The sequence below is a fragment of the Haemaphysalis longicornis genome, unplaced genomic scaffold, assembly GCF_048455015.1.
Source record: "Haemaphysalis longicornis isolate Haplotype H1 unplaced genomic scaffold, Haemaphysalis longicornis Haplotype H1 scaffold_17, whole genome shotgun sequence".
NCBI classification, from domain to species: domain Eukaryota; kingdom Metazoa; phylum Arthropoda; class Arachnida; order Ixodida; family Ixodidae; genus Haemaphysalis; species Haemaphysalis longicornis.
In genome coordinates, this window is record NW_027526276.1 from 1,477,391 (window position 1) to 1,499,813 (window position 22,423).

General features: G+C 45.7%; 1 protein-coding gene across 2 annotated transcripts; it reads left to right on the top strand.

The window, feature by feature from the left end:
* Window positions 1-16,674, top strand: LOC144166378 (uncharacterized). Of its 2 annotated transcripts, XM_077695893.1 has the most exons (4): window positions 4-72; window positions 8,892-8,987; window positions 10,540-10,620; window positions 16,111-16,674. In XM_077695893.1, the coding sequence occupies exons 3-4, from the start codon at window positions 10,548-10,550 to the stop codon at window positions 16,656-16,658; spliced, it is 621 nt and encodes a 206-aa protein (XP_077552019.1). In that variant the 5' UTR covers window positions 4-72; window positions 8,892-8,987; window positions 10,540-10,547; the 3' UTR covers window positions 16,659-16,674. The 2 variants fall into 2 exon arrangements, with proteins under 2 accessions (XP_077552020.1, XP_077552019.1); XM_077695894.1 differs by lacking the exon at window positions 8,892-8,987 and having other exon boundaries at window positions 1-72.
* Window positions 16,675-22,423: the final 5,749 nt, after the last annotated feature.

A 22,423-nucleotide genomic window follows, 5' to 3' on the forward strand; every position in this document is an offset into this window, starting at 1 on the left:
GTACATGGTTGTCTCGGACGCAAAGACTGGTACGAAGATAACGTCACCAGTGAACCACCACTAACAATAAGGGTAAGAATTTTTGTTATTCTATCTGAACGGAATAATGAACAACTGAAATACAACTGGAGGGTTCTATATTCTTCGAAAGTAGCAAGCCAACCGTGAATTTTTCGTTCATATAGAATGGTGTATCCAATAAGAGATCCCTTCACTTCAGTGGCAGCAAGTCTCAAAAGAAAATTCTTGCAAACAATAAGTGACATCTCACGTGTGTGGCAATCCAAAAGTATTTTATGGTTGTTATCTCTGTGTAATGGCTTATTATTGTGGATGTCATCTTCGGTGGAGATAACGTATTCATTACGAGGTCGATGTGACGATGTGACGCGTCATGACGGATACGATGGTGTTGGCTGATGGTTATTTTAGGTGTACCGAACACGTGGTTCTATGCTCAAAGTTAGGCCCTTTTCTGTTACCTTGCATCATTTTCCACGGCACATTTGCCTGCTCCACCACGTCTTACAGGTCCGGCTGCCCTAGACCTTCAGGGTACATTGCAGCACAGCGAAGACATACAGAAACGTGTGCAGTTATGTGGGTCCGCGGTCTCATTCCTATTACCATAATGCCGTTCCCATGGCGTAATTCTTTTTTCACTGTGGCTGTTCCTAAGGGGCTTGGCCAATCTCTCCTGTTTGTAGTACACATAAAATGTTCCCTAACTGTGCTTTCCTACTTTTGCGATTATCATGTTCACAACTTTCCACCCTTCAAGTTGTCCCAGGCCACAAACACCGTGGCTTCTGCACTACCACTTCCCCCTCGATCTAGAATCCATCTGCCAATGTAACACTATCGCTGTCTCTTTCAAATTATTCGTACACGTGTCAAGTGGTGCGACTGTGCCCTTTTATAGCAACAATGGGCTCGAAACCAGTCATGATCTACATATTTGATACGAGTGTAAACGCGTATGGCAACTGCCTAAATTATAATGATCCAATCCCACATGCAACCTTCAAAGCGCCTGGGACTCGTTTCTGATTAGAATGGTAGAATTTATTCCCTGGACCGCACGTTGTCGTTTACATCTAAGTATCGTCCATGGGGCAGGGCATGCTTGTTGAACTCGCATTTCTTGAGACGTGGGTTCAAAACCCGGACGGTAATCCTGACCATTCCGCGTTCTTCACTTCAATTTACTTTGGGCTGGGCGCAATTTTTATGGTAGTCTTTCCGCCACCCTTATGACACACTCTACGTTTCGCACTAAAACCATACACTTTAAATGTGCTGGTGGAGAATGTACTGTGCCGTGTGCTGTTTGCCGTACAGTGGCACACGTTTAAGATATTGTTGGCGTTGGTTTAAGATGCGGGATATGTGAACTACACAATAAATTATTTCGATAGCAGCCGATAAAAGCCAAGAGACCTCCTCAATCCCATCAAGGCAGCTTTTTTCGGGTATATAATCATCTCACAGTGAGGGTAGCGGAGTCGCACTCCGATGGTGGCCAGCCCAACTAAACCTGGTAGCTCACAAGCTTGCAGATCGGTCTAAAATCTTGGGATATCTTTGTGTCGGCTTCGGGGTACTACCAAGGATGTTTATCTGTTTTTTGTAGATAAGAGTAGTAGGCTAGAGGAAAATTGGAAATCAGTAACGCATTCTGCCATATGAAACTCCAACTGGCACGTATACATCGTACATCTTGCCGTGGGTAAACCTCACCCATCACACATATTCTCAATAAAATGCGGTCATATTTTGAGTGCAAAGGAATAGTTCGAGGTAAATTTGCCCTTGAAACGTCGTTCTCTGCATTTTGTCCAGTACAGGTTATTTCAAATTATGAATGATCTCTTTAACGATTCTCCGCTCTTGTTTTCGGCCCAATGATACATTTATTAGAACGAAGCCGATGCACCTCCATCTGGCAGGTTAATAGCACGTTATTCAGTGGTCACAAATTTAATGACAGGGGGGGGGGGTTTAGCGGATAAATTTCCATTTTCGAACGTAGCAAAATGTGATTTCTTTGTGTCACAGTTCTAAGGTCTTCCTAATGAAATGCGTACTAAAATATACTATACTGTTTCTTATAACCGAAAACAAGACGAGCAGGATTTTTTATTTCCATATTCGCCATGGGTTTCGTGGAGCCATCAACACAACACTTCCCATACAAATATCGTCAAGGCTACATTGAGGCCTCTCAGATTTAAAGTGAACGCGATAGCCTAGCATAAGCAGAGGTCAATAGACATGAAATCCGCCATGACGGTGGATTTCATGTTCTAGAGTAACGTTCTAGAGCAGCTCCCGTGACACCACTTTCATCGTACGCGTAGATGTGAATGCCAAATGTGAATCCCAACGAGAGCATAACATCTCCACTCTGCGCACTCCGCAACGGATGGAAACTGTCAGGGGCTGCAATCGACTAAGCCGGACTTGTCCGCGACGCCATCAAATCCAACATTATGCTGCACGAGCTCCTTAACGTTTACACGTTAAAATAGGCCACCCACTACTAGGGAACGTCCTATACCACGAGAACGTTTTGCTTCAGCAATTATATGCCGACCGGACAAGGAAATTCGTCGGCCTGAAACACTTGATGTGTCGAGCTTTCGCCGCCAGAAACACTGCTATTAGAAAAGGCGCCGGAAATTTTGTTTCGATTCCACGATAGATTTGTTGCTTCGGGAAAAGATATCTTCCCTTAAATGCATATGTTTAATTCGTGAATACGACGTTAAAGAGCTTTCACAAAACGATGGCGCCCTTCAAAGACCAGTAGCGAATTTATTGAGCCTCTCGGTGAGCACCGTTACTTGGTGTGTATGACGAAACAAGCAAACGCTGAAGTCAAAATGCACGAGCCGGGTGCATACGCGAAGCATGCAGTTCCGGTGGTGGTGGTGGGGGTGGTGGTACTAGTGAAATGACGCGTAGTGAAATGGATTGGCCAGGAAATGGGCGCCTTACCGGAAGAAATTCTGCAATTTTTGCAGGGAAAGAAACATATTTAAATATTACAATGGATTAGCAGTAGATGACAAGAGAAATAAATAAAAAGGTAAAATGAACATTATTGAATGAAAATTGAAAGTAAGAAACATGAAGAAAGAATGGGGTACAGGCGAAGCAGTGAGCTGGGTGCGCATATACTTGACAGGGGAATCCAGAAGGACCAAATGATGTCTAACACGGCAGACGGTCTGATTCCAAGATGAATGCGTGCAACGCACGACAATGGTCCCCGCGGCAGAATCCCAGTTCCTTCACTCCGAATGACAAAATAAGTGTAGCAGACAGCGGGAAGTTTAGCCGGCTGCTTGTGCTTTCAAGTATCTGCGTCTTATAGAGGAGAACCGTCGGCAGGAGAAGAAGAAATGGTCGATCGTTTGGGGTTCTTTGCAGTATGCGCATAGCGGGGACGGGGCCAGATTAGAGCGGTACAAGTCATAATTTAAATGTGGCCCGGAACAGCGAAAGCTAGTGAAGGTGACTTCCCGCGCTACCGTTTCGTGTGCCTTCTTTTTCCTGAAAACTTCCTGCAACCTGTCCCCTCCCGCGTGTTTCCAAACACTTCACTGGAAAGCGCCCCACTTGAAATGCGCGATGTCACTGCGCGTGCCATAATAATGAGCTGCTGCTAAAACGGTCCCGCCGTTCGGGCTGCGTGGCCTCGAGGTTCTGGACTCGGCACTTGCACTAATCACCTGGATTCGAGCCTCAGCGGGCCAGCTTTCATTTTTCATCGCAGTTTTTTTTTCAAAGCCGAAATATTTTTATTGCTGAAGAACTCAATTTTTCGTGTAGTTTTTTTTTTGTTGTTGTTAAATGGCGATTTGGTATGTTTATGGAAGCCTTACGTTCGGCGCGCAGCCTAGAGACCCCTTTAATTAAAGTTCTGTAACTCGCGAAGACACCTGTCATGTGGGGCGCTGTGCAGCGAAGCGTTTTTTAATACGCGTCTCAACATCCGTTGTGCGCCACGACTACGAACTGCACATAGTTACCTGTTTTAATGATTTTTTACTAGACCGAAGGAAGTAGATCGACTCTACCCAAGACCTTTGTGGAGGGCACGGGTGTTGTACAGCTATATAAAGTGAGCGATGTTAATTGGAAAGTATAATCGTATTGTGACTTCCTTTGTCCTTTTCTGTACGTTTCGATTATCGTATGCGCGAGCACAAGAGTGAAACAGAGGTAATACACTGTCAAAGTTGGCTTTCCGTCAATTTGCACTTGTAATCTACAAATCTTAATATCTCCCTTCAGTATAATTCCTAGTGCAATGTTTTGCATAACGGAATTATGGAAACGTAGAATTCATACGGAGTATTACGCACCCGGCCGTTAGTAATGCAGATAATGTTTCTAAAAAGAAAAGAAGCAATCGATTTGTCATGGTACAGGCTTTTGACGCAGTTTGTGTGTTTCTGTCTCAATTAAACTGATAGATACGGCAGCCAGCATGCGTTTTTCGTATGTTTTGCCCGTACTCCTAGTAACGGAATTAATATAGACCATGGCTTGGTGTTTGTGGCGGTCGTAGAGAGATGAAACCGGTGTCAAATTTTCTAAACCTAATCCCGTACTTTATTATCATATGCGGTGGACACATATCCCTGTTTTTATTCTGGCAGTGTGTCGTAAAGGCAAAAATATGGATTTCCATGTTTTCGTATAGACCGAACATTTCAGAAGGATTGCATTTTTATGGACGCCTTCATATCCCCGCGTGATCGATAGAAACCGCGCAGTAGTATTTTGGGAAGAAAAATATATATTTACGTTATTTTTGTTGCATTTCAAAATAACGTTTACCGGCTGATCACTCGCGAGAGCTGTAGTAGGTAATGAACAGGTTATATTGGGCAGCTACTGATAAAATCCAACCTGCTTCCTACAATACCCTAGGTCCAAAAGGGCCGAGCTCTCGCTTTTCGGTACCTTGACAATACGTAAGAAGCAGCCATAAATTTAACCGCAACCGTTCACTCAACATAGGGACGCCTCAGGCACATACACATCAAGTGTAGGCTCGAAAGAAAGTGTTAAAGAGATCGAGCTTGCGGGGTCGTCCCTATAACGATATTAGATCAGGCTTCAGACGTAAGTAAATACCACAGAGGAACGGCGCTAAATGAATGAACTCACCTCTAGGCGTCTCGATAGCCTTGATCTCCTGGATACCTTATTGAAATAATTTTAAAGCAAAGGCGTCAAGTGCTCTGTTTTGCAAAAGAGCGCCGTTGCAAATCGGTACAGAAAGCAGCCGCTCCTGCAGAAAGTAAAAAAAGGAAATGTGTTTGATGCCTCTTTCATAGGAATCGGTGAAACCCGGAAAAGAAATGTGCCTCCAATGGAGCATTTATTTTGCATCCACATGCAAAATCGCTTTTCATGTACATCGCTGTTCACATAGGTCGGTATGGCACCGTTAGACATCAACGTTAGACACTGGATTGCACGCGCCGGTACATTGCGTAAACCCGACTGATACCACAGCCCATTGAAAACCGTGCGAACTAAGCGGAACCGACACCGAAACCGAAAGCAGTAGGTGGCAGAGGTTGCCTCAATTAACCCGCGTCCCGCGTACGTGAAGTCACTGGCATCGAGGCGCCAACTATCGGCGCTGATTAGTGTCATGATGAACTACTTCGCTTCACGTCTCCTAAGCGTCAGCATCTCCTAGAGGGCACCTGAATGAACAAAGTAGTTGGAAACATATAAGGCGTGTTTGTAGGTCGCTTGCGCTGGAATTCGTTGGGCAGTGGGCAGAGCGCTCTCTACCTCCAATTGCGGCGAAGGAGATCATGGCTCGATTCCTGGCGCAGCCACGGCAATTGAACTTTTCCTTGCGGCATCATTTCCGTGACGGATATGACGGCGCTCAGATCTTTGTGTACCCGGGCATAAAACACTTTCGTGCTTGAAAAGAACAAACACAAAAACAGCATAATCTGTGCTATACTGCGTCTGTGGAATGCTGAAATAAAGTAAAAAGGAGTTAGATATATTGGTTTAAGTATAAGAAACGAATACGGGTCTCCAAAGTAATACTCGAGCCCGTCACCACTACCCTACATCAGCAGGTTCCCGGCGCTGAAAAAAAAAAAACATATCTCAGTTCTTGCGGCGGTAGTGCCATATCGTTTAACAGGTGAACTCGAAGACACTCGAGTAGAAAACATTCCCCGGCAGCCGAGAGCTCTGTCCATTGAGAAGGTCTTGGGGAAGGGGAGGGGGGGCGAAGGAGGGTGCAGCCGGTTTGCCCGTGGTCGTAATTTCTAACAACAGACGCTTAACCGATAGAGAAGATCTGTGCTTTTTATCGCCGTTGAACTAGATGCACCCTTTTCAAAGTGCTACCAATAGGTACAAGGAACACCCGCCACACCGCAGTCACCATACAGATAGCTCGTAAAGCGGGATCTACAGTACAAAAATATTACTCGAAATGAGTTCCCCCGCTGAAATAAACGGTCCAACTTTCTACACATAAGCAGCTGTTAGTGTCGGCCGAATTATTTTGGCTTGCATGTCACTAACTGCTTCGGGGGCCACAACTAGCTTAAAATATTTTGGACAAAGAGTCAAGGATAACGTAACTCCCGCCGAAAATGCTGTCTTTATGACAATAATTACTGCCTGCTTCATACACGTAGAACTACCACAGAATATTTATGAGGTAGGGTCACGCCGCAACGGACGATATTGTTTGAGTATACCAGAGTCCTTCAATGCTTTACTTGTCACGAAACTGCTCCGTAACTCAATGGGAGAGCATCATATGCTGCGTTTGGCCGCCGCGTGGTGGCGCCACCCTCTCACTGAGGTCACACCTCGGGCGGCGTTGCGCTGGCTCGAACGGCGGAGCCGCGGCGAGTTCTATTTGTTTTGTGCGGAAAAAAAAAGTGTAACGTGCATCTCGCGCTCTTGTGATGCGACTTAAGTAGTGCAACGACGATGCCTAACATGTGTTGCGTCCCGGGATGTCGTTCCTTGTACAACGATACCACAGAAAATGTTTCCTTGTTCTGTTGACCGAGCGACGGGGAGCTGCGAGAGAAATGGAGGCAAGGCAAGAAACGGGAGATTTCGGCTTCAATTATAAGTGTGACAGCGCGTGGGAATAAAATGTGTGTGAGTGGGAATAATGTGGGAATAATGTGTGTGAGAATAAAAAAACCAATGTACCCTTTTGAGAGCATCGTTGACATAGAATTGTACAAGGCTAAGTTAAAGCCGGATTGTTGTCATATCATTCAGGTTGTAGCGGTGCTTCATTACCTGTTTGCAAACTTGTATTACCTTGCGCTCAGGCTCGCGTGTAAGAAAGCTTTGGGACGTCCTTGTGCTTTTACTTTTCATATTTCCGCGAATTATCCCTTAGGGTTCATCTAGTTCGTTTTGTAACCGCGCGTGGCCGATTCCGGTTTCTTATCTGGCGTTTCAACCGGAGCGCCCGCTTGCTCTTTTTGTCGTACGTCCCGTCGGGCAATATTGTTTGATATGAAAAGGGTGCCACCTTGTCGCCAACTTGATTTTTTGTTTCTTCGACAATGTTCTCGATCCCATTACCACGGATCTGGAATTAATAACGTTCCGAGAGATGCATGCATAGCAAACGCCGCGCAACTCACTTTATTGACGTTCATCTGTGCACGTCACACTGCGGACTGCTTCTTCGACGTTTGGGTTTCATTCTAGTCTTCTGTAGAACAGGAGCTCGCTAGCTCGCTGCGTTCAGAAAAGCTTTGCGTCGTTCTTGGCTACGTGGCAATATACTGTTTCCTGCGTGTGCTCCACATCGTAGCGCTAAAAAATAAATTTTTGTATGCTGGACCATGCTCTTTTGTATCCCTTCGTAACATTGAATTTTTTATGCATGTGATAAAATCAGTTTTAGTGTTCTTTTTTCGCTTCCTGTTTTTGCAAGGATTAAAGCGGAAAGACACAATGTGCAACATATATCTATTTGTGTTTTGATCCTTCGCGCTTCTGCAGCGTTTTTAGATGTTCTCAAGTATGTGCCCTCTCATTGAAACGACAATACTATTGGGTTATCTCTTTTAGTGTTCTGTGCATTCCAGAGCAATCAACGGATTCAGCGTAGTCTGAACGACGCGTACTTGGTTTCTTTGTTTTTTTTTATTGCATTATCGATAGGCCCGCAGCAGTCCGTGACTACGCAGCTACCGTATGTGTGGTATTTACAACTTTTGCTTTAAGAAAAGAAGAAATAGAGATTTGAAAATCCCAAACATGGAGGAAAAAAAAGCTTAGGAGAGGCCCCCAGCTATCCCCGCGCATTGGCAAAAGTGTGGAGGAAGTCACGTGTTTTCGGCGGCCATTGGAAGTCGCGTTAGCAACGGCGTCCTAGCAACAACCCGCCCGCCGTTCGCCAGTCATGGAGGAAAGGCAGCGCCTGCCTTGTCGTCCGATTACGAAGATTGCTGCTTCGCTTTGCTGTGGTCTTGCGGAACTCGAAAAGGATGCTGCGAGTTGCGACAGCTGCGCCGATGTGAATATGTCATTTAATTTCTACTTGCAAGTGCACCTTGTACCGCGTCAAGCTTTTGCTCCGGTCGCGATCACGACGCGCCTATTGAAGTGCAGATATCGTGAACGCGCCGTCCCGTCGTACGCGCGGACACCCGTCAGGTAGATTTTCGGGAAGTGATACACGGTGTGCAGTATGTAGGCGACTTGCAACCGAACGATTCGCAACTGAATTTTTTGGTTATCGCCGCTGCAATATATAGTTTGCTAGGCCGGCAATGCGCGGCAGTGCCTTTGCAACTGTTACAAGGTAGATTCCCAGTTGATATAATTCCATCGTCCTATTACCTTATTAGGTGTCCGTCTGTTGACTGGAAGAGTGCTGGATCTGGAATCTGGATCTTTTTGTGGTCTCGCTCTGGATTTCGCTTTTCAACGCTTCATACTGCGAGGTTAGTGTATGAACGTTTTCAACTGATATCACCTTGAATTTATTGACACTGAGACAAGTTGAAACTTGGCGAAAAAAAGTTTATTGACGCCACCCACCCTCTCATTTTTTTTACTGAATAAAACGTTTTGCCTCCTCCTCCTCCTCCTTCGCAAAAAATTCTATCGAAGGCACGGGAACAACGGTAAAAACATTCCACAAATTTTAGCGTGAAATATGCATGAAGTACTGCTTACCTATATATATAGAACGGCCGTTTAATTGACTAGTCATCTCTGGAATTGCCAGTGAAACTGCAACGCAAACTTGGGCACTTTCCAGTCCGGTAGCCGCACGGCGTTCGCCCACTGTTTGCGGCGTTCTCCATCGCTTGGGAACCTATAAACGGCGGCGATTGCAAACAAAGGATGAATGCACACCAATGTACAGCAATACTTGTCAGCGGAATGATGCACTAACCGGTGGAAAGTGACGCCCAATTCCTTGGGTACCGATCGCGACTTGCAGCCTGGCACCGAGCATTGCGGCATTGTTAGAGCGAGCCGCTTCGCAAACCTGCTGCGGCCACACTGAAGACGTGTAACAGTGTAACCGCGCGTTTGGATTCACGGTCACGCGCTGCAAAACGGCCTTCTACCTGCCTATCAGCTGATTTCCGCCGGGTCGGCGCTGGCAGATGCAGACGACAAGAGAGGCGATACAGGACGGAGGAGGTGCACCGAGAGAGAGAGGCAAAAAGAGTCCGCCAATGGCATGGAGGGCCAATGGTCCGCCATTCGACTTACAGAAATGGCGTTTCCGGCTGCGCTGGGTGTGACGTCAGGGCCTCTCCTAAGCTTTTCTTTCCTCCATGATCCCAAAACACGACGGCGCAGCGCTTGTGCCAGAGCACGCAGAAGCCGTTGCCGTCGCGGTCGAAGTCTACGGTAATTTACTTCGAAAAATAAAACCCCATTGAAGGCAGGTGATGACCGGACTATTCATCGCTAACTACTACAAAAAAAAACACACTTAATCAGCGCGCAGACACCAAAAGCAGCGAGCGTTTGCACGCCAAGAGCATGCCAATACGCCGCGAAAGCGGCGGCTGGATGACCTTCGTGCGGCGGTGGCGCCTGTAGTGGCGCGCGCGGTCCCTATATGAAACGAGCGCCGAAGTTTCGTGACCAGTAAAGCCTTGAAGGACTCTGAGTATACTTAGAAATTGAGCTTTTCTAAAAATAATTAGGTGAGCATGTACTTCTCAATATCCGTTTAAAAATTTGTACATTAATTAAAAGTTTCCGCACGTTCTTGTATATACCTTTATTGATTTCGTAGAACGTAAACAGCATTTCAGTGTTTTTTATTAATTGGGTGGTTAGGAAATCCCAATTAAATTAAATGTTTTGGGGCGTTGCTCCTCTGCCTTCAAAGTTCTCTCTGGCAATTACCGACGGAAGAAAAACGCGGGGGGGGGGGGAGGGGGAGGAATGCAGACATTCTAAGAGCATCGCACTCTGTTTCCCGTGCCTGTCAAGAACTCAATTATGTATTTCTTCGTACTTCTACAGGCTAGAAAATGAAACTGAAAGCGGTCAGCACCACACTCGTGATTGCATCCCTTGTGCCCACTCTTGCGTCGTGTGCCAAAGGTAAGGCCACTGGCACACATTTTCAACTAATTATTAACAGTCAGATTACTCATGGAAGGAATAATGCAAACGAGCAGAAGTCAGCATACAATGCGAATTTGTGTACTGAGTATATAACGGCACTCCTTAATCGACCAGATTTAGGGGAAATTCCCAAGGTGGAGTAAGTTTCTGTGAAGGAAAGTTTGACATCCGCCTAAATGCAGCCATACGGCTACAAAGGAAAGCTATACATATACAGCTTTCTCAGAAACTTCACAGTTGAAGAAAAATTCGTCCTGGTCCAGGATTCGAACCCGGAACCACTGCTTAACCGGAGCAGTTGCTCTACCAACTGAGCTAACCAGGAGGCTAGTCGTTAGTAGCGCGAAAGCGAATTCATCAACAACTCGAAGTGAAGGACAGGTGTTAATCGACCAGATTTAGGGGAAATCCCGGGTCCCGGTTTCGAATCCTGGACCAGGACGAATTTTTCTTCAACTGCGAAGTTTCTGAGAAAGCTGTATATGTATAGCTTTCCTTTGTAGCCGTATGGCTGCATTTAGGTGGATGTCAAACTTTCCTTCACAACGGCACTCCTTATGTTTTCTTGTGTTTCTCTCTAATGTTTACCGCGACACCACATCAATTAAACATTTCTACATACATCTCAATATTTTATGCACTACGCTTCAGGAACGGGCTGCCTGATCTCGGCGTTTCCTTTTAACCTCTCCATCGTTGCTTCATTATTAGCGCTAAGCGAAGCCTTTCGTAACCTGCTGTTCATACTGGGCGAGACCGGCGCACAAGCCGACGAACAGCTGTGTGAGGCTTTTGCCGAATAAAAACACAAACAAACACACAGTCACCCCTTGCAAATTTCAGGCATGATTTGCATTCAAACACCAACGATTTAGCTGCATATTAGATATACGTTCTGTCTGCCGACATCTCAACAAAAACGAACCTTTGTAACATTAATAGCCCCCATCTGTTTAAGCCTTTCTTTAGAAGGGAGCAGATTCCTCATTCAGACTACATCCTTATCTTCCACCAACCGGCTTTAGGGTAAAGAACTGTGCTCAGCCTCACAGCTAGCAGCGCGCCCTGCACTGTGTAATACACGTTGTGATAACACCAGCGTCAGATTTTTATGATCGTGCGCTGATTCTCGACTATAAGTTTGCATTGTACATCGTACGCCTTTCGTAGAATGCTCATAAAATTTATGCCACATTGGCTAGTCCAGGGTAGTTTTCAATACAAGCATAACTGGGGTGCTGTCTGGTATGAATGCTGCACTAGATTAGGTAGGCGCACAAAACTGATTTTCATCGCAGTGTATAGCCGTAGCATGGGCATGTGTGGAAACGTTGCTTGAGCTGACACTCGTAGTAAATTTTAGGCCAGTGGAATGACAATCAGCTCCATTCACATGCAGGTTTCACGACGTCGGCCTGTGACACACACCTGGAGCTAATAGAGACCGAGTGTGCCACACAAGCATCGCGTCAGAAACATTTTCACTCTCGTAAATGCACCACATTTGCGAGCAGAATTACTCCTTCACATAAATATGTATTTACAATGCATTCAAACGATCAGTCTCAGTCGTGAACGTGCAGAAAAGGCAATGGTAAACGTGAGAAGCGGGCCAGAGCTTCCCGCGACTGCTTTCAAAACGGTACGCTAGGGGGACTAGACCGTTTACAGCGAGCAGTTTGGCCCACCGTAAACAGATGGCGCCAGCGCCACATTCGCCACTACTGGCGTTTTCCAGTTTCAGATTCGCCGTAGACTCTCATTGTCTGCTCGAAGTGCGTCGTTAGCAAAATGGGATAAGCACGAAGAAAAGTCATCATTTGATATAATTTAGTCCGCAGCTCAATCTAGTCACCGTGAAATGGAACAGGACGATTGTGGAAGTGCTCCCATGTATGGAAACATGTGTAGGCACACGCTCACGAGCGGTCGCCATTTTCATAATGGGGGCAGTCGCAGCTCAATTTAGTCACCGTGAAATGGAACAAGACGATTGTGGAAGCGCTCCCATGTATGGAAACATGGGTGGGCATGCGCTCACGAGCGGTCGCCATTTTCTCAACCGTCGGGGTTTTTGTCATTTTTTTTCTAATACCACTGGGCGTGTTGGGGACGCTTGGCAGTCGCCGCAAGGCGCGCGCTCATGAGCGCTTGGCATTTTCCTTGTATTTCTTCCTGCAACGGCGAACTTGGGTTTGTAAAACAACTCCGCAGTTTAACAATTGTGAAATTCACCCATAGAGCCGCGGCGGCGCTCTTTAATGCGCACGGGCAGCAGAGAAGGCCACGGCGAGAAAAGTGTTCTCAAATGCCAACCATGCCGAATGACGTCATGCCAGCCAACAAGGCCGCACCCAGGGTTAGGCGCTGTAGCTCCGTGATAGGTCAGCTTTCCCCATCTGGTGAACCGTAGGCGAGGTAGTGACCAACCTAGACAAATGATGCGTTGTAGCTAACAGGATTTTGACTGGCCGTTTGCAAACCACGTGTTTCTCATGACCGAGTTGGTTTAGCGCAGCTGGCGATATGATTATTCGCATTAAAATTTTAGACCCGTTTAGGCTGTATATTGTCTGGACGAATACTAGCTGACAGAGGATACGTTCAACGCTACATTGCGTTAGTCACGATTATGCTCGAAGAAGCAGAGCTACATGGCCCAGTATAGTGTCACTATATTATGTACAGAGTATTAGCACTTATTTCTGCTATTGTTCCGTGCTGCCGCCGTGATTATTAGTCAGTTCGCATCACCTGACATTTGTTGATACTACAACAGTTCATGAACCCCGCCATCTTGTTGTTTATGCGTTTTCTGTCGGTCAACTGCGGCACAGCGTGTCCTCCCTGCTCTGCGAATGCGCGCGACTGGCGCCGTTCCGAACGCGAATATCGCTCTTCGCAGAATTTCAGCTCAAGAAGTGTGTCCGAACATGCCGTGTTGATGTCTCTTCGGCAGTGTTGTTGTTTACAAATGACCTAATCAAACTTTACGGTGAGGCCGCAGAATGGGAAATCTGGCAGCACTGATAAACACCGAAATGGCGGCCGTTGCTCATTTGCGTGGCTCAGTCTCGGCACTCTGTATCTTATCTAGTGAGACTAGTCCAGTATTGCTAAATCCCGTCTTCGATATGACAGCAGATGGCAGATGGCTGATCAGTGCATTCTGAGCGCCATGAGAAAATACCAAGCCTTGTGACGGGGCAGACGGCAAAATTAGCCTAATTTCAGAGAAACGTTTCCTGGGTTGCAACTTACTGCGTTTGGTTAGCGCGAGCTTCTGAAACGCGGAGTATGACGTACCGAGATTTTAATTTGGTCGGTTCCGTGCTTACTAAACATCGGTAATTAGAGTGTTTGACCCATAACGTAATGAACGAGCATTATGCCTAGTCAAAATATGACGTTTATTAAACGCATATAAAACATGCTGCGATTACATAACTCCCAGAGAGAGTTCTGGTGACTTTTTCTCTAATGGAAGGGGTAACATTCTCACGCGTCCTTCCTTGCATATTATTAGAATACAGTATATATGGAGGGCAGTGCATGAATTATCCTTGCAAAACCCCAATATCCCGGGGTGCATTTAAGTGGATGGTTCCTTAAGAGTCACTATTGGATGAATCGTTAGTCAAAGTCTTACTAAGTTACAACTGCGACTAATTAGCGCGGCGCAAATGCGAATGGTAAGGTTTTGCTCGAGAACACAGCAATGTGGTTACTTTCTAGTAGACGTAACAATATAATACTGCACTTACATGAAGTCACATATCATACAACAACTTCGCAACACCTGGCAAACACGCTGGAGTGGACAGACCGATAACATTACACGCAATAAAACCACAACTGGGACCATACACCACTGACACACGCAACAGATACGCAGAAGATGCCATTGCTAGGCTACAGATAGGGCACACACATGTCCCAAACTCGTATCTGCTCACAGGGTCTTCAAGACCTCTGTGTAGCAGGTGTGTAGTTCACCAGCTCATACAAAGCAAGGCACTTGACACAACACGACGAAAACATTGATTGATTGATTGTGGGGTTTAACGCGCCGACGCAACACAGGCGATGAGGCGCGCCGTAGTGGAGGGCTCCGGATTAATTTTGACCACCTGGGGATCTTTATCGTGCGCCGAAATCTCGTACACACGGGCGTTTTTGCTTTTCGCCTCCATCAGAAAAGCGGCCGCCGCGGCCGGGAATCGAACCCGCGACCTCGTGCTCAGCAGCGCAACGCCACGACGAAAAAAACACTTCCCACAACTTTGCAGACTACACATCCCACTGCACGCAGCTTTTTTCCTGTATGACGATCCCATGTTCTCTGCCAAGCATGTTTTTTAAATATTTAGCACACTTAAACTTTTTAGACTTAATTTTATATAAGGCATAATCATAACATGGCCTTGTACACAAGCCATCCTCACTGACTTTTGCTGATTTTACTTTCGTTCCTGTTGAGTGATTCTTTTATTTACATCTTCAGCCATCATACATAATACCGGTTTTGGCGCTCTTTGCACCAGTTGTCCTTGCGGCAACTTGTGCATCAACCATCAATTAGTCAATTGTTTGCCAGTAAGAATTTATGAAAAGAAGTTTTCGTTGTCCTTATCCAACCGCCAGCGACCGCTCCCTCTCGGCATTACTATTTATAATGAACACTTTGCGGAATTGCGCGTTAGGTGCGAACGGATTCCACATTTTCCTGATGAGCAGTCATGCCTTCAATATGCTGCGCAAACGAAATAACTTATCACTTCTCGAAAAAGGTTGAAACACAGAAAAAAACCAGCCAGTTGTGATTATTATGGGCCAATAGGTTTCTTGAACCATACTAAGACTCACTACTGGTATGGTTAAGTACCTTCTTTAAATATCGGCGAATCTCTATAATAATGCAGTGTAAGAAGTCCATTGTGTAGGACTGAAATTCCACACCAAGATAGTGGTCAAGAATAAAAATTGCGCTCCGCTGCTTTACCTCAATTGAGAGCCTGTGTCCTGGCATAAAAACACAAACACATTGAACAAAAGTGAATAAAATGGATATAAAACTGCGTTATTGATGCTGAATCAAGGCGCAAGCGAAACAGACACGGACAAAAGCAAGAGGATGAACGCAATAATTTTTCGTCTCTTACTTTCGTCCATGTCTTTTTCGCTTTCGCTGTGGTTTGACATGCATCACCAACTCACCCAAGTTTGGACATTGCTGTGCTTCTTTGACCACCTTACATGCTAAACACATGCTGTCATGAGCCGCGTGAATGAAAACTTTGTTACAAAAATAAATAATGTATTTATATCTAAATATTGCTTGATTCTAAAAGTTAGGTCCTGCTCGGCTGTAGTTATTCAGTACCTTAGCTACGGAAAAAGTGTATTGTATGCAAGACCAACGCCGAAACGCGAAGTGATGCAATCGTTTCTGTTCTTGTGTTGCAGTGAACTGTGATTTCGAAGACGAGAATGTGGAGCGAGCTATATACGAGTTTCTCGGAAAACTTCCCGCCTTGCGCTCACCGGTAGTTGATGACAACCCTGGCGGAGGCGCGACGGGCGTGAACATCAGCGACTTTCGCATGGTCGGACTGAACTCCCTGCGCCCTTTCGGCCCATTCTTGACCTTTTGCCGAGGGTATTCGAGGATTGTCCAGTTCGACCTCATCAACGAAAATCCCCTACACATTATGGGCTCGATTCGTCGCCCGGACGGATTTCCGCTCGAGATGGATGCTACAGCGCTGGTCGTACGCCTGACGAGTCAGTTCACTGTGACAGGCTCAGGAGAAAACGTTGAGCTTCATCCGGAACGAAACCTTCCTGTGTCACTGGTAGGACTGTCACTGCGCATAGAAGGACTGGACGATGATATCAACGAGAAAGTCACGGCTGCCATAAACAGCGTGAAATCTGGTTTCCTGAGCACGATGTGGAATGCAGTTTTATTTCACGTGCTTGAAAAGGTATTCAACGAAATCCTCCATAAATAAAAAAGTATACAACGACCATTTCATGTTTTTATTAGTTTGTCTGATTTCACTTGTTCTTCGTAGCTCCGTGCTCATACTCTTGATGAGTATGGTGGGTAGAATATAAAGTGTTCATGCAACTCTTTATGCTCGGGCAAATGGACTCAGCGCTGAATATGCAAAGTGGTAATGGGGTATCAAATTTTTACTAGCGGTTTTCTTTTATAACCTATATAGCAACAGGCTTCCCGTACGGTACTTACAATTTATGATTGTGAAATTGCCGTGATTCTACTGAAGTACAGGATGGTTGTATTGAAAACGAAGTACATTTTGTTGCAAGCAGTCACGTTTGCACTTTTGCCACACGCCATATTGATTTACTCGAAGATAATAGAGTATGGTTGCTTTAATCAGGTACACGAAGTTTCGGTTTACACGTCTATATAATACCAGTTAGCAGCCATGTCTTGCCTGGTCAGGTGTTTCCTTTAGGTGGCTGCGGTTGACCCGAAAATATTCCTTGCAATATACGGTATACGTAAGAGGAATCAGGCATCCTAAAAGCTTTTGTCAGGTTCGAAGTTTTTTGTCCAGAAAAGTGTCCTTATCCTATAACTTGCACATCTGTGTTTCGCTCTGTATTTAAAGCAAGCTTTCTACTTCTTACTGATGCCGTATGATGCGTCGAGCACGTGGGGAGGGAAAACAACTTTCTCTTACAATGTCGATGAGCGTGAGGGAAGTGAAAGAAAGAAAAACGCTTGCCATGCTACGAATCGAACCTCGGTCCATAGCGTTATAAAGTTGACGTGTATCCCATTGCACCCTTCCGACACTTTTTTTTATTTATTTCCGGCATTAGCCCATTGTCGAAGCAGTTTAGATTGGAGAGGAGTACATGGCCGGGCAAACTTATAAAGAAGCATGCTTCGTGTAACGACGGCGATGGTTGAACTCAAAGCATTCTTTGTGCCAAATAAAATGGCGAAAGGTAAAATTCAAAGCAGCTGCAATCAAAAGTCCCAAGCAAGCGGTAGGCATAGTCAAAGCTGTACGAGTGAAGGTGCAAACCGTCTGCGAGTCAAAGTCCAAACGAAGACGACAACCAAAGAATTACTCGCGAGAAATCATAGTGTTCAACTATCGTCGCCGAAAGACGGAGTGGCGCATTATTTTCTTGTTTTTCTTCTTTCTTTAACGAGAATAAAACGTGTGTGGTGCATTTGCACTGATATAACTCTTCAATTCATGCTTTATGATACATTAGCGATTCTGGCCTCTTTGCGCGACGTGGCAAAGACATTGCGACGACCACGCTTACGGTATTGACTTGTACGAAGAAATAAGCCTTGCTATAGTGAGCGATAAATCAATCGACCGACAAGGTCGTTGATTCCTATGATTTTATCATGAGAAAACGAAGATGGTTGTTTTGTACAACTGTTAACTTTTCGTTCCTTGTTTACGAAGTGGTGCAAAGGTCTTGAACATATTGCATCGCCCTTGAAGTATAATTTTCAACGCCTGTAGTCGGTGTGCCTGCCTTAAAAAAAATCTTTGAAGCCACTGTCTTTCAAGCTTGCAACTATTAAGCGAGGTTTTGTTCGCACTTACGCGCTGCAAAAAGTGCACCTTTCTCCTTGTCAATACATTCGATTGTAAAGGGAGTAGGAAGCACAGCGCTCCGAAGCGGCGTTTCAACCTTACTCCATCCTACCCGTATTACACTAGGTGGCGAGTTCGGCTAGTTGGTGCACTTTCATCATTGGGAACAGCGCGAACCTTCTTTCTTTCACTTCTTTTTTTGTGTCCCCGTCGTTTCGTGCGGTTATCCCAATATTTAATATTATACTCCTGACATTAAAAGAAAAAAGATCACGCTTTTCATCGCGATGAAACATTGCACTGCTATGTGTGTAAATCTTAATTACGTTCCTGTAAAGTGCGCGTCAGGTATCTCTAGGGCAAGCGAGCGTGCGGCTTCCGAGCACGCTGGCGACATCTGCTGATAGTGGCTGGGTTGGAGATAGCTTGCCATTGCGCGTGCGTGGATCTCGGACAGACTCAGGTCGGTCATCTTTTGGCATGGGCCCCTCAAACTTAGAGACGCCACGACCCACAAGGGGCGCTTTTATTCTGCAGTGCCAATCGTAGGCGGTGACACGGGCATAAGCGCGTAATTTGACGCGATGCATTATCAGTGCAGCCGTTACTTAATCGCTCAAAAGTTTCGACGGAAAGCGCTTCACTGCGTTCTTGTTGCGTGCTTTTCGTTTGCTAAACGTGAGATTCAGAAGATTAGCGGATGTCGTTTTGTAGTATTACGTAACCGCCTGCTGGGTTATTGCACCGCGTCGAACGACGCGTCTATCTGGCCTGTCAACGCTCCCAGCTGCCACTGTGAAAGATAAGTGCCCCTCGAGGGTGGTGGCGTCTGCAAATTCGAGCGGCACATGCGAAACCACAACCGGCCTGATTCTGTCCGAGATCGGCGCACGCGCAATGGCAAGCTGTCTCTAACCCAGCAGCTATCAGCAGATGTCGCCAGCATGCTCCGAAGCCGCGCGCTCGCTTGCCCTAGACAAGCCTGACGCGCACTCTACATCTCATACTAGACGGACATTACTGGTATAAGCAAAGTATTTGGAGCGTCTTCACATTCAGTCACTTTTACGTGCGGAACACCAACATGGACGCTGTAAAAATAGGTATAATAAAATTTGAGCCCTTATCTTGGGGTTTACACTTACATTTTCATGTGAAGTCAAATACAAGGAAGGTGCAAGTGGTGATGCTACCATCGCTTCACGGGAACGCTGAAGTTTTGTTTGTATACGTGTGTCTATTACTGGGGGCGAATTACCTGTGTTTGTTGAGCAATTTGTGGTTATCCAAATAGTCTCAAATGCCTATTAGAATAACAGTTTGAGCAGTGATTGTTTTAAAGGGCGAAGCTCACTGGCTAACCAAGGCCGGATTTGATGGGCGAATTTTTGCGTCTAGTGTTTCTCGCTAATTGTTTAAGCTGTTTTGAGGTCGTGTGGAAATATCATCGCAAAAACTCCGGTGGCTGAGAATGTTCAAGGCAAATTGACATCTTTCTCGCTTGCGCGGAATAAATGCGGTTGGAAGTCAATTGTCAGCGACACGAGTTGAATGTGCGATGATAGCGCTAATAGGAAGTGAGGACACAAAAATTACAAAAATCCTGGTAATGAAGCAATGAAAATTAGATTAACTTCATATGCGATGGCCAAATGTTTGATTTCATTGAAAACGCCATATCTTCGCACTTTCCACCGATAATGGCGTAATTAGTATCGCATCTATGCGACAATGGGAGCAGTCATAGTTGATTTTGCCCAACCGGCGAACCGCTTCCCCTCACTGATTACCCAGTGTCACTGTTAATTATTAATATTGACTCTGGCTAGTCAGTGAGCTGAAGTGGTTCGGCAGGTTGGGTAAAATCAACTATGACTGCTACCATTCAGTACAGCAATGCTCTTTTAAAGACGATAGTCTTTCTTGGGCTACTTAAACAAGGAAATTTTGTTCTGTCTGTCTGTCTGTGACTCGATTCAGCCACCCGGCCAAAGCAAAACAATGCCTGCGCAATAGTCTTATGTAGTCACAGCTAAATCTACCCGTCTATGTCCGGTGTAAGGTTCATACTTGTCAACATTGTTGAAGAAGAACAAGACATTACGCAAATATGAGACAACAAATCAATGCAGAAGTGATATTTGCAGTGTTCCTTTATAAAAAAATCAAACATGCTTGACTTTTGCGAAATTAAATACTTCATCAACTGCAGAAAAAGAATTCAGTCCGCCGTCGCCTGCTGTCGCCCGCGCCACTATAGCTTCTGGCGCCATTTTAAGAAATCAACCGGCAACAGTTACGCAAGGTTCCACTAGATAGGTTCCACGTTCTGTTTGCAATGCACGGGAGTAGGGAAACGCGGTTCTATAAACGCTGAAGTAGGGCGCCTCGATTAACGCGCGTCTTCGCCGTACGGCAGAGTTCGCATCGAGACACCCGGTTTGGAGCAGTGGAACGCGGGAAATTTAAAATGATTTAAGCAAACCTTTGGTGTCTTTACCTTGGGAGGAGCGCGACGCAAGAGGAACAACATGGGAGGTGAGCGGGAAAGCGAAGGGAGGCATTTACTTCGCAAAAGCCGATAAAGACAATCGTTTTTTGACGACATTTGCAACGAAAGGAGCAGATACGCGGCCATTTTTTTGTTTTGCAACTGCGAACATCACTCTCTTTTGATTTTACCCAACCGGACAAACCGCTTATGCTCACTGACTTAGCAGAGTAATTATTAATAATTACAGTGACTCTGGCTAGTCAGTGAGCGGAATAAGTTCGGTTGGTTGGGTAAAAGCAACTAAGACTGCTCCCATCGCCGCCATGATGCGATGCCAATTAGAACGTTGCCCCTTCTGGCATTGTTGGTTAAAACTTCCAGGATTTATTGATTGCCTAGGACCAGCGTTCTCTTCAAGCGCTTGTGCAGCGCAAGAAGAAACGCGCGGAACTTAGATATTTTTCGCAACAGGCGACCACAGATGCTATGGGAGCAATGTGACAAGAGCGACGAGATAATAGCCAAAGCATGTGGTTCCCAACTGACGAAATCAGCGGTCTGACTGCGGCTATTGATGAGGCTTGTCTCTTTAATGTACTGAAGTGACCGTGTTGCGTTTTCGATTTCGATCGATAACATGAGGAAAAAATACACTGCATGCTTCGCTTTTAAACGCTGAAGTCGCAATGTAGCGTTGGTCTATGTAAGCAATTGTGTAAAATTATGCTGTTGTGTTTCTTTTTTACATGTGTTTAGTTTTGTTTAATTTAGCCGTAAAGTTTCAACTAACAGATTTTTGGCGCTTGATATTGTTATATAGTAGAATGTTAAAACAATTTTACGCGCTTTTTTTCTTAAAGTTTTAAGAAATCGATTCTTTAAGTAACAGCTCCAAGACGCCGCTCCGTTCGATAAAAGAGGTAGCTCAATATATGTACGACTTAAGCAATGGTTAGTGTAAGTAGAGTGCCTATAATAATTCTCCTAGAGTCGTGAACGGGCAGGCTGAGGGGAAATGGTATGCAATACAGCCGCCAGGTGGCAGTACCGCTCTGTGGCGCGCTGCTTTTTCGGCAAGCTGGGGAGGCAGCAAGCCGGAGCAGACGCTTTGCGGTGAAATTGCAGCGGTGGCTTCAGGGCTTAGCACGCGATTGCCTTGTTATCCTGCGTTTTCCATGCAGACTAAATAAAGCGTGTGAATTTGAACGAAATGTTTGCGAGCTCTCTGCCTTGTTAAGCTTTTGTGTCCGCCTGCTGTGCCGCCCCTTCATAGATTGGCCGCTCGCGCGCTACCAATGTTACTTTTGAAATTGCGGTAATTAAGGGGTGGCCAACCGGGGGCTCCCAGCGGTACGACTGTTCAACACAAAAAATCACATATTTCTCTCCTCATCCGCGACCACCATTCCCTCCCGTAAGCTGCTGTCGCGACTTCGTTGTCATGTGTAGAATCGCAGGCACTGCAGCACAAACCCTCTTCTCGCAACTTTTTATAGACACACGTATTATGGACACTTGCTTTCCCTGCACTCGGTGGCAGACCTGCAGGCACCCATGTGCAAGGGTCATGATCTCTCCCATTGCCCCTGCACGCCTCGAAGTATTCATAGAAATCGGTAATGCCAAAGCAATGACAGTGCACCAGACGAAACCACTGGCGAACAGGACCCCCTGCGAATGAGTT

What these genes read in the sequence shown, in the direction of transcription:
- LOC144166378 (XM_077695894.1), top strand. Translation starts at nt 10,548, where the DNA reads ATGAAACTGAAAGCGGTCAGCACCACACTCGTGATTGCATCCCTTGTG. An exon ending in TCTTGCGTCGTGTGCCAAAG is followed by an intron (nt 10,621 to 16,110) that starts GTAAGGCCACTG and finishes CTTGTGTTGCAG; the next exon opens with TGAACTGTGATTTCGAAGAC.